General features: G+C 42.5%; 1 protein-coding gene across 10 annotated transcripts in view; it reads right to left on the reverse strand.

The window, feature by feature from the left end:
* Positions 1-12,366, reverse strand: part of CAST (calpastatin) — a 106,467-nt gene that overhangs the window by 5,154 nt on the left and 88,947 nt on the right. For 7 of the 10 annotated variants that reach the window (XM_045808357.2, XM_045808362.2, XM_045808356.2 and 4 more), the window contains 6 exons: positions 9,098-9,196; positions 7,395-7,502; positions 5,864-5,953; positions 4,673-4,717; positions 4,197-4,289; positions 2,892-2,963 (listed from right to left, as the gene is read on the reverse strand). In XM_045808357.2, coding sequence (XP_045664313.1) covers positions 2,892-2,963; positions 4,197-4,289; positions 4,673-4,717; positions 5,864-5,953; positions 7,395-7,502; positions 9,098-9,196 — 507 coding nt within the window. The remainder of the gene's footprint in view (positions 1-2,891; positions 2,964-4,196; positions 4,290-4,672; positions 4,718-5,863; positions 5,954-7,394; positions 7,503-9,097; positions 9,197-12,366) is intronic. The other 3 variants (XM_045808359.2, XM_045808363.2, XM_045808358.2) reach the window with 1 other exon arrangement.

Below are 12,366 nucleotides of genomic sequence, written 5' to 3' on the forward strand. Positions count from 1 at the left end.
TCATCATTCCCATCTCTTGTTGAAGTTCTCACTGTGTTCATTCATTCCTCTCCCAAATTGGGTGAGTACCTTTTTCTTTTTGTTTGAGAGTGTGTGTGTTTGTTTGGCAGGGAGAGGGGCAGAGGGAGAGAGAATCCCAAGCAGACTCCCTACTGAGCACGGAGCCTAATGTGAGGCTTGACCTCATGACATGGGCTGAAATCAAGAACTGGATGCTTAGCTGAGCCGCCCGGGTGCCCCTGGTGAGCATCTTCATCAGGTAAATCACTTAGGTCCATTCTGTTCTGGCTTTTTGTTTGTTTGCCCCTGAAGTTTAATCTTATTCTTTGATTTGGAGCCTGTTCCTCCTCGACTGTGTTGGTTTCCATACCTTAACTCAAACACTCGTAGTCCTCAAGGAGTGTCCTGATGCGGGAGCTGAACCTTATTGTTCAACCCTGCCCTAGCTCTTGGTTGTCTCTCAAACCTTTGTGATAGGCTGCTTGGAGAATTTTATTTTGAGTGGCTCTGAGTATGTGAGAGTGTGCCATGACCTGTCAGGGTCCTAAAGGGGAGGATCTCTTGTCAGCCTCTAGACTGAAGCTGATTGGAAGCCAGTGCTGTACACAGCATCATTTAAAGTCCTGTGAGACCACAATTTAAGTCCTGCTGGCTTGCCAGAGCCCAGTGATCTGGGCGGGGAGGGGAGGGCAGTCACAAAAACTAGCTCGCCAGATGAGTATATTAACTACTTTCCAGGAGATACTGATGACCTGATGTGAGGTAGAGGGAGACTAGAAAGATGGTGTCCACTACCCTCGGTCTTGCGAAGTATTTAAACAAACAGGCCCCTAGACAACTGTTACATAAGGTGCCTGACCCTCACGCCAACGCATAAGCTGAGCCATTACACTTTCACAGAAAGTCTGGGTGCTTTTCAATTGGCTGCCTCCATGCTGGACTCTGGAGCCGGTGAGTCTGTGCTCTCGAGCCCTTTAAGAAAATTTCTCAGATCATTAAAGCCTTGTGGGTCTTGTGGATACAAGGCCCCATTGCATTTCAAAGCTAAATATTTATGGCCTTATCTCTCAGATGCAGGTCTTAAAAGGTGGGTGCCTAATAAGGGGTTCAAATCCTTTGCTCCTCAGGAAGAAGCTGTGGGTTTTGAGTTCTCTTTTGACTATGGGTCATGGTGCCTGGGATTGGGTTTATGGTGAGATTGTGTTCCTGTCTCCTACCCGCGTCCGTTTGGGCCGCTCTCATTTGCTAGATAAGCAGAGTCACTCAGCTAGTTGTGGGCTTTTTCTCACAGGGTGCTGCTGGAACTGCACCTGTAGATCCAGAGTGTCCCCAGGACGAGGTGAGTTCAGGACCTGCTTCCTAGAGTTTTTATGTGGCTACAGTATGGTTTTTAAAACTGTGCCTTTGACTTCTCATAGTCGGGATCATAGTAATAACCCTTTAAATTGTATGTTTCTGGAACAGGAAAGAATCTAGAAGTTGTCTCATCTAACTTGCACTCCTGCCCTGAACACAATGAGTAATTTTAATAGGAATCTTCTAATAGTTACACTCCATTAATGCCCAGCTTTAAGTTTTTAAGTAATCTCTATACCCAACATGGGGCTTGAACTCGGCCTGAGATCGAGTTACAACTCTATTGAGTGAGCCAGCCAGGTGCCCCTGTAACTTACTTCTACTCATTAGTCTTAGTACATCTTTTTTCATGTTGCTCTAGAAAGTAGAACTAATAGTCTTCCCTTCCAGTTGGCATCTAATGCATACTCTGGACACAGAAACCCTCAGATCATCTCTAATTCTGTATATTACTTCCATGTCCTAAAATCTATACCAACCACACTCCCTGGCATTATCCGCATTGCAAAAAAAAAAAAAAATTGCTATGGTTTTTACATAATCGAATTGTTGACTTTTTTTTATAACTGGTGATTTACATTCAATGAAACAGTAAATGCACGTGTATTGTCGATGTGTTATACACAAATGGGAATGTGTGGAAGGCAATTTCTAGTAGTGGTATGGGTCTCTGAAGGAGGTGAGATGTAAAAGAATTCATCCTTCCCAGTATTTGCCAAAGGCTCAATCTATCACAGTGTGGGCTCAGTGCCCCAAAGCCAACTACTGAAAGACCAAGGAAACTAAGGATTGATAAGGACCAGTGCACTAGCAACCAGCATGTCTGCTGACTGCAGACACAGCTCAAGCAGAGGAAGCGGGAGTCACAGATGTCCGAGGGAGGTGAAAGTATGGAAGGAATTGGGCTGTACGCTTGTAAGTTGGCGATTTGCTTTTAAAGTGGTGAAAGAACTGGAACGTGCTTATAAGACAAGGACGAAGAATCAAGATAAACAGTCTGGAGAGAGATGATTATTGACCCCTCAGAAGGGCCACATCAGGGCAAGCAGGGGAGCAGGTTATCAGTAGGAAGCTGGGTAGGAGACCTTAGGGATTTTGTGCAGGGTGGCCTCAATTTTCTCTTTGAAGTTGAAAGCAAAGCTAGGTGCAGACAGACAGTGGGGGGATGTAGCTGGAAGGGAGTTTGAGGAAAGTGGGATTGGGGGAGGGGACAGGGCCCACATTGATTATGGGCTGACACAGACGGCTCAGCAGGCATTGTGAACCTTAAAATTAGAGTGGGCTCATCCATACTTTGTGTGACAAGGGGGGGGAAATGCAAGAAACTTCAATTGTGTTAAGAATGTTCATTTCGATTTCGGTAGTCCCACATTCTTCTATAAGTTTCTATTTCTTTAGTAAGATATACTCTGGGATAGATAGTGCTTAAACAATTATTGTATTCTGAATAGATTCCAGCCAGAAACTAAATGGTTGAAAGGATACATGCTGCTCCGTGTAACCGCTACTTTGTAGTAATATTTAGGGCTGTTTACCTGGGCAGAATCCTTTGCTTTACCTCCATTCTTGGGTGCTTTGGAGCTGGGAGCAGTTCTCTTGACTTTGTCCTAAAGCAAAGGAAATGTAATGAGGCAGCTTTAATCATCAGTGCATCGAGTGTAATTAAATAATGGAAAATTCTGAATACACACAGTAATGTTTAAGGTAGAAAGTAAAAAGGATTAAAAATACAGAGGAAAATGTGGGTCACACTGATTTTCTGCCACTTTCCATGAAAAAGTTTGCCCTTCAAAACAGCTTGTTTCTGCTGGTACTGGTTTTTGGGTGCCAACAAAGCGAGAACAGGCTACTCATTTTCGGTGTTATGGAAAACAAATGTAACAACAGATCATCACAGAGAGCTAGAGGCAAATCTCATATAAAGTGCTGTTCACCAAAAAGGCATTATTTATCCAGGAGTCAGAAACAGGATGCTGAGGTGATCTAGAAATTAAATCACCCAACATGGGGAAGCCTGACAAGTCGGTGATTGGGAGAGGTGTTTAATAAGAGCAAAACAACAGCAAACAGATCTGCAGTATTAATTCTTCTGACAATGACGGTCAAGGGCTGAGGACACTCAATTCGCTTTTCTATTTAATTTATGTAAGAGTGTGGTTATAGGTAAAAGCCCACCCACCTGTTGTACCACCTGTTTTTTTTTTTTCATTCACCTTTAATCCTGTTTGAGCACCTGCTATGTCCCAGGAGCTGTGCTAATGCTGACCGCAGCTGCGGCGTACAGCGCACAGCTCCCTGGTGCACTACACAGATCAAGCAGAGCCCAGAGGGCAGGAGCGGCCTGGGCCTGGGCAGGGAGAAGCAGGAAGAGAAGTCCCCCTGAGGGAGGTGAGGACCTGGGCCCTGAGGGAGGGATGGGGGAATCAGCTAGGAGAGGAAACCCCAGAGGGCAAGAGCCGTGAGAAGGCGCTCTGCAGGTGGGGACTGCTCTCATTTAAATGAGCGGAGACAAAGCATTAGTGTCCACCACAGATAGCGTGGCCATCAGACATGATAGCTATGCAAATTACACAGCGACATGAAAACCACTGATGCAATAATATTATGTATTAATAGGGGCTGGAACTTTAAATTTATATATATTTATAAATATACATTTATATATAAATATATATGTATGGTTTACATAGTTGTGTGTGTATATAATATACATATGTAAAAAGATAAATATGCCCAATAATTATGGATTCTTTCAAGTTCTCTGTGGCATCATTCATTCCTTCTGTGGCCCACAGCTCCGTGTAGACCTCCAAAGTCCGTATGTATGAAGAAGTATATACCTCTGCGGCGTTCTCGGAGGCCTCTGTGGGTGCAGGACAGCTGTCCAAATCGCCTGACAGGGCATCGATGGGGTCTTTTGCATCTTCAGGTTTCTGAGAGATTAACAGAAATCCCCCTCAGTGAAGGAGCACAAGGCAAAAATACCGTAAGGGACATTTTCCCACATTATAAAAAGAGGGGATCCTGCTGACATTCTTTTCCTAAATTAGAACATGAAAATCCTTACAGCTTTACTTTCTTCCCTTTTATACAAACTTGCTTAGTATTCAGAGCCTCACTTGTTCGATCTGAAAAATGGGTCTAAATGTGCTCTTGTGAGGGCTAAAGAGAGAAATCACACACACCCACTCATCTTCGCATCATACCAACCACAGGGCAGCCATTCAATAAACTTCAGATTTCTAAAAAGCAAAATAAAGTTCAGCTAGAATGAAAAAAACCTTTGTTTATGAGAACACGCTGCTATGGTTTTTACCTTGGAGTCCTTGGGTTTCTTTGCAGGTGGCTTTGCTGGTTCGCCCTTAAAAACAAGGCAGGTTATTAGTTAAACCTAGATCTTTGTAAAGGTTTCCTGAGGTGTCGTAATTGTAGACTCTATGATCTGAGGCCAAGCCTGAGATGCGCAGCAAACCTCCTGCCATCACGTGTTAAAAATTCAACTTAGAATATTACAAAAAGTAACTTGTGTGTTCCTGTCTTATTTATAAAAGCTATCCTACGTTGGAAGGATGTGAGGGGCTGGCGGGGCGTACAGTTTATTTTTCTCTTCAGGACTACAAGTATAACTCATCAGGGCCTTTACCCATCTGCACAGGCAAGGACATTAAAGAATCCCTTTCCCCCGGAATACAAGCAGGTCGGGTAGCCCTATCACAGCACGGAGGCTTCTAGCAGGATGCAGAACTGCCATCTTCAGGAATACAGAATGCAAGCAAGGAGAATTGATTTCTCTAAGAGACACCGAAGTCAGAGACACTTCAAGTCAGGGAGCCCTCAACCCCACCAAATGAATCAGTACAGAAGGGGGCGGCTCTAATTTAGGCTTCCTTGTTTCTCTCTCAACGGGCCTGGAAAGGGTTATTTATCATCTCACTGACTTGCAACAAGGAGCCAAAAGGGACGGGCACAGGCCCAGCTGACCTAAGGAAAACTGGTTTCATTTAGAAACAGCCGAGTATATTTAGATCTAGCAAGAGGACTTGGGACTGGGAATATGGTTTTGCCTGTCTCTACTCGGAATAGTGCTGCTGGGGGTACAGAGGAATAAAGGAAGACCCCAAGTTGCACAGGGGCCTTATCTGCCCTATGAATTAGTCCAGTACCAGCTCCTTTGTCTGCTTCAGGCAGGATTACAACTATCTTTTTATAGACATTTCTTGCAAAGACAGTTCCTCTGTGCACATGCCTTGGAAGCTTACGCGCCAGTGAGTGACCGAACACTGTTCAACTCTGTGCACGCCGCAGCGCCCAGGATAGTGGACATCAAATGATATGGGCTCAAATATTCAGAATCCTAGACAACCTGCTCAGGAGAGACATTAGCAGCACTCCTTCCTGTGACAGTTTTATGCCACTGTGCAAGTGCAGCCCCTCGTCACTGCAGGGGAGATCTGAATGTAAGCAGCTTTGTGCTATGTACCCACCCTCGACCTCTGCTCTCACTTACCTCCTCATTATCCAGGAGATGTCTGTACTCAGGAGGGATGGTATCATCTCTTTCTCCCAGCTTGTCTCTGTGTTCGGCTTTAGCTCTTTCCTGTAAACACCGAATGGACAGAATATCGGCTCCTTCACTTAGACAATACTTGGTAAAATAGAGCGTTCAGGGGCGCCTGGGTGGCACAGCGGTTAAGCGTCTGCCTTCGGCTCAGGGCGTGATCCCTGCGTTATGGGATCGAGCCCCACATCAGGCTCCTCTGCTGGGAGCCTGCTTCTTCCTCTCCCACTCCCCCTGCTTGTGTTCCCTCTCTCGCCGGCTGTCTCTATCAAATAAATAAATAAAATCTTTAAAAAAAAATGCAACGTTCGACCTTCATTCTACTTTCCTGAGACAGTCTTTTTATTCTCTAACAATAAAACGGATCACTTCAACCGACAGTGACTTGATGAAAAAAGAGGGAACCTAGGTGCTTCCACACGTGTGGATTTCTACCTGTATTTTAAGATAAATGAAATCTTTATCCTTAGAAACCATGGAACGAGAGAAAACCCAAGGGTATAAACTATCTTTTGTCTTTATGTGTTTCACTTCTTAAATAAAAAGATCAAGTCCCTGTCCTTTGATATTTAGAGCGGAACTACGTACAACGTCGATGTGGAAGAGCAACCCCGAAGGACCAGCGTGCAGCCGGCCTGCACGAGTGTGCTGACGGCTCGAGTCGCGGGGGAGGAAGCAGCTGCTACACCTCCCCGTGTCCTCACCTCACGGGACACGTCTGTCACGGAGTCGGTGACATTCACTCCCCAGCCCCCCTGGGAGGGAGGGGGGAACAGGCTGTATTTTTCTGCATCATTTCATTTCTCAAATACAGGTCAAGTTCACATCTATGGTCCTATAACAGAATAAAGACCTAAGGATCCTCTGAAATGCCCTGGGACATGGATCTGGCTGGTCCCTTAGTTCTAGGTTCCGAGCTAAACAGATCACATAGTGCTGGAGACTGCCGGCGCGGATAAGCGCTTGCTGACGTGCCCGCAGGCGTGCGCGGCTGACCGTGTGTGCCTTGCGGACACGCCTCTGCTCAGTGCTGACTCCCGCCCAACGCTTCACTGAGGGGTTTGTCTGCAGAGTTATGACGGCTCAGGAGGCTCCTACGGGGACCTCTGCCCCTACATGCACAGAATACGTCACCCTCAAGAATGTGGGTCATATATATGAAAGATCCTTATTACCAGATAAAACCAAGAAAAGTTAATGGGGGAAGAGAATGTAAGAAAAGCAGAGCTGTACTTTTCCATCAAAACTGAGTCTGGTCTCAAACAGGACATCTGCCTGAGCGTGCACTAGAACAGTCCTCATTAAGGCCAGAAGTTCAACAGACTACAGAGGAGGAAAAAAAAACTCCAAAGCTAGAAGTGCTTTTTTTTTTAATGTGCAAAGTAGGATACCCTATGCTATAAAAACCTTAAATTTCATATATGTATATATATTTCATATATTTCGTATATATATATTATTATTATTTTTTTTTTTTTACCTTGACCTTATCCTCTATTGGTTTGTTGTCATCTGGATCAGGCTGCCTCTGTCCTAGACTGTCAGAAAGTTGATCCAAGGCATCGTCCAGTTCTTTGTCGTCACTCTGCTGAAAAGTCAATCGGAATTAGTCACTGGTTAGCCAAATCAGGTCCTCTTGGAATGCAGCCCTGACAAGGCCACTAAGAGTTCCATAAACTCGAGAGATTTTCACCTGGGAGACAGGCAGGCCCTTGGGTGGCGTTCCTTCTCTTCCCTGTCCACACTTCCATGGGCCTGTCTCCCCTACCTTACCCCCGGATGCTTCTCTCTCCTAAAATAGAAACAAAACAGGCCCTTCCAGAAACGGGGGATTCCTGGCCCGATGTGTTGGAAAATGTGCCTTCCTATGCCTTTAGGGTATCCGACACTCCTGGTGACGGTCCGATGTCCCAGGAAAGAAAACACATGAATTATGATAGCTTATTTTCTGATTCCCACATGTATGCATTTAAGTAAAGATTTACAAAGAGTTTGAGTGATGTCTTCATACAAAATATTAACCGAAACCAGACTTTCTGATGGGAAACGGGATGGGAAAGGTGTCATCCTAAAACACACTTGTGAAAGGCATACGGGCTCAGGGCAGAGCCCTCGCGTGAGTCTTAAAAACTGAAGGGTAAACGGCAGCCTGGGTCATGAATGATTCTCCCTTTGTGCGCACGGCCACTTCCGTCCCTGGGGGCAGACAGACACAGACATGGCATCTTCCCGGTTTTAAGTGCTTCGTGGAAGCCCAGGATTAGAGCTGATCTGGATGGAGCTACCCACGGCTGAGTCTGGGCTTTGTCATTTGGGCCTCTGGATATTTTCAGATGGTCCTGAGGCTGACCCAACAGGATGAAAATTCGCTCAGGATCTCAGACTACAGCACGAAGTCAGCTTTGAGGCTACATCAAAAGGAAAGGAAGCATAGCTGACTCCACTAAAGTACTTCATCTCCGTCTAGCAAATGAGCCACTCGTTCCCCTCCAAAGACAGAGGGGGATCTGGTTTAGGGCGATCTCTTTGATGTGGTGTGGTCTCCTCGCCTCGATCATGTATCATTTGGTACGGTGCAGAAAATTAATCAAGGAAGTCTGGAAAAGCTTTGGTCCCATAGTCTTGCCTCAGAACATGTAAATAATTAAAACAGTACTGATGCTGAGGTTTTTGTATTGTTACCATGAAAATGACAAACTTTTCCTGGTATGAATGGGAGAAAAACTGCTCTGACGTGACCTATTTGAATTTTTACGACAAGGAGCTCAAACACTGAACAATTCCATAAAATAAACTTGAGATTCAATAACGGGCAGTATTTATAGCATGTGTCAGGAAAAATATAAAGGAGGAGAAAATAATCAGGAAAGCTAAAGAGTTTGTCGAATCTAGTAATTCGAATATATACACAAGGCACCCTCCTGCTCTTTCAATTCTAGGAAAGCAGCAGTAACAGCAAGCTCCCGGACTACGTGCGAAGCACTTCGTAAACAGTGTCATTTAATTACTCCAGATGCTCTGTCATTTCCCCAAATCGCCAGTCTTCACTCTCCTAAAACCGAAGGTGCTTTATCTTCCGAACGGTTTTGTGTATTTTCATTTACTCTAAGGCAAGGGCCCTATTTTCTTGTTGCTGAATCTTCTTTTAGCTGCTGTAAAAGCCTATTTCTAGCTGCTGCTTACCGCACTGCCAGGGGGTGGGCCGGCAGAGTGCGTGGCCGGAGCTGGGGTCTGCGAAACCACTTCGGAGATGACAGCGGAGAGCTTAGCGTCTTCAAATTCCTTTTGTTAAAAAGAAAAAAAAGAAATATATATATACATACACACACACAATTACATTTTCCACACACGTGTCAGTAATATGTTGCATACAAAACTACACCTGCAGTGCCGTCACTTACTTTTTTTTTTTTTTTTTAAAGATTTTAAGGAATCTCTACACCCAACGTGGGGCCTGAACTCACAACCTCAAGATCAAGAGTCACAGCTCCACCGACTGAGCCAGCCAGGCGCCCTTTAAATACAATTTTAATACACTTTTATTACTGTTTATTCTCTTCATCTGCATGGGTGCAAAGTAACACGTCATCTTAAAAGCAATTCTGACTCTACTTCTTCCTCCAGAGTTGCAGTTCCCACCATCTCCTAATTCCTCCTGATATTATGCCAAGTGTTCAAAAATTGAATGACTTAGAGTTGCATGGTCTGGTTACAAATTTTCGGGGTACATTTAGGTTGTTTGCAGTTTTTCAGCTTTCGTCTTTATAATGAGTTGCTCTGTGTAAGTTCTAGACTGGTTCTTTTTATGGTGTTGACTCTATCTTGCCAAATTGCCCTCCCTCTCCAGAGCTGCTAGAAATTCATACTGTGAAAAGCAATGAATGAGCATGCTTGCTTTCTGCGGCCTCCCTAGCCTCAATTAGATGTTTGTTACATATTTTTAATTCTGATACAAGGTGTATAATGATGTCCCAGTGTTGCTTTATACCTGGTATATGCCGTGTGGTTTCAGTGTTATTTTTTCTTAATGTTAAATAGTATATTATTTCAGAATCTTGCTGAAATAATGATGTATTCGCCTTTAAAAAATATACTAAATCTTTTATGTTCGTTTCTCAATTTTTTCCGTTCATCTATACCTTTGCATTTGGAATCAGAATTGAATTTATTATTATCATATAAATCAAACCATATGTTTAGTTGAGTTCATCTCTCCTAAAAATACTGAAAATGCTTTTCAGTATTTTTTCAGGTTTTTATGCATTTGCTTTAGCTTTTCGAACATACTTCAGAATAATTCTGAGTTATATAAATTGCTACTTTAAGTTAAAAAATTGGCTTATAGGGGCGCCTGGGCAGCGCAGTTGTTAAGCGTCTGCCTTCGGCTCAGGGCGTGATCCCAGCATTCCGGGATCGAGTCCCACATCAGGCTCCTCTGCTATGAGCCTGCTTCTTCCTCTCCCACTCCCCCTGCTTGTGTTCCCTCTCTCGCTGGCTGTCTCTCTGTCAAATAAATAAATAAAATCTTTAAAACAAAAATTGGCTTATAAAATGACCGTAGAGATTTGTCATGATTCTTTTAAGACACGGAGTCAAACTATCTTAGATATTTTAATTTCTTCACGTTCTCATTTTACTGTTCATCTACTGCTCTTTTCTTTAATGTCTGACGTGTCACACTGTGTTTTCCTATCTGTTACTGATGTCCACAGCATGCACAATCTATCTATGAATGTGGTATCTACAACTAGGGATATCTACAAATGCACAAATATTCCTTTTTCATACTTGTCATTTCTTTTTCATGTGTTGTTATTGATTCTTTATACACCATTAAGCAGAAACGACAGTAAATCAACTTCTTATACTTTGTTTCTAAAGGAAATGCCTCTGGCTTAATTCTGAATATTTGATTCTTGAAGTTAAATAGATACTCTTTAATACATTAAGGGATTGTCTACTTTTTAAAGGTTTTTATTTAAAATATGAATGCATGGGAAATTTGAAATACATCTTTTATATGGACATAACTGATTGTTCCTCTTTGATACACTACTATGCTATATGGATTTCCCCAACATTAAATAAATCTTGAATTTCTGACGGCAGTAAATAATTACTTTAATAATTCTATATTGTTTGTTAAAAATTATACATGTACAGATTTAAGTGACTTTAGTTAATAATGCTATATTAGTCGAGTTTTAAGATTAAGACCATCATTATTTGTAGAAGCAACTACGTAGGCCATGTTTTTGAGAACATATTTATGTCACACGGGACTATCTGGTGTTAAACATTTACGAGTCAATTTTAAACTTCTCTTGGAAGCAAACTTTGAGAATAGTTTTAATCTCTTCAGTTTTTCTTTTGCATAGGTGCTATGAATTTTGTATTTTATATTTTGTTTAAAAAAAGTATTGCACTTTTTAATAATTTAGTGGTTTTTAATAATTTTTAATAGTGGTTTTTAATAATTTAGTTGCTATCTTGTACTACTTAGATCTCATTTTAAAATTAAGTTTTGGGGACACCTGGGTGGCTCAGTCGGTTAAGCATCTGCCTTCGGCTCAGGTCATGATCCCAGGGTCCTGGGACTGAGTGCCCCATCAGGCTCCTTGCTCAGCGGGCAGCCTGTTTCTCCCTCTGCCAGCACCCATCCCCCCTTTGGCAAATAAATAAAATCTTCTAAAAAATTACTAAAAGTAAGTTTTATTGGTAAGATTCCTACTATTTCTGCCAATGTTTTATAAAACATTGATTAATAACCAACTTGATTCTTACACTCATTTATGTTCTCGTTTTAAAATCTAATCACATTTTATTTGTAAACTTTTTTTTCTCTTTTACAGCTGTTGGTATCTTATAAAACTTTAGTTATTTCAAATCAAGCAACCGTGGGACAGTTTAGTCTCAGGCTGTGATTGTCATCTCCTACTATAGTTGACTGCTACTTTCCTTTGGGTGGTTACTTTATAATAGCTTATTTAAATGTAAAATAATAACTTATTTATAATAGTTTTATAATAGCCTAAATTTGAAATTCAAAATCCGATAAACCTTTGGTTAATCAGATTTCTCTTCTCCTCCATTATTGACGAAGGGATTTATGATAATGTATCTCATGAATACTGCTTTGGCTGCTTATCAACGATTTTGATTTGCAAATGTCTTATACTTGATTTTTTTAATAGTCTCTTCAGAATTTCCATTTGAGAGAGAGAGCGAGTGAGCACAAGTAGGGGAGCAGCAGTGGGAGAGGGAGAAGCAGGCTCCCAGCTGAGCAGGGCGACCAACACAGGGACCCTGGGATCAGGACCTGAGCAGAAGGCAGACGCTTATCTGGCTGAGCCACTCAGGTGCCCCTAAATTTCTCCTTTTAAATAGAATTTCTATTTTATTGTTATCAAAGAACATGGAATGCACAGCAGACACTCCTTTATATTTGTATA

This window comes from Ursus americanus, chromosome 5, assembly GCF_024610735.1.
Source record: "Ursus americanus isolate L20-20 chromosome 5, mUrsAme1.1.p, whole genome shotgun sequence".
NCBI classification, from domain to species: domain Eukaryota; kingdom Metazoa; phylum Chordata; class Mammalia; order Carnivora; family Ursidae; genus Ursus; species Ursus americanus.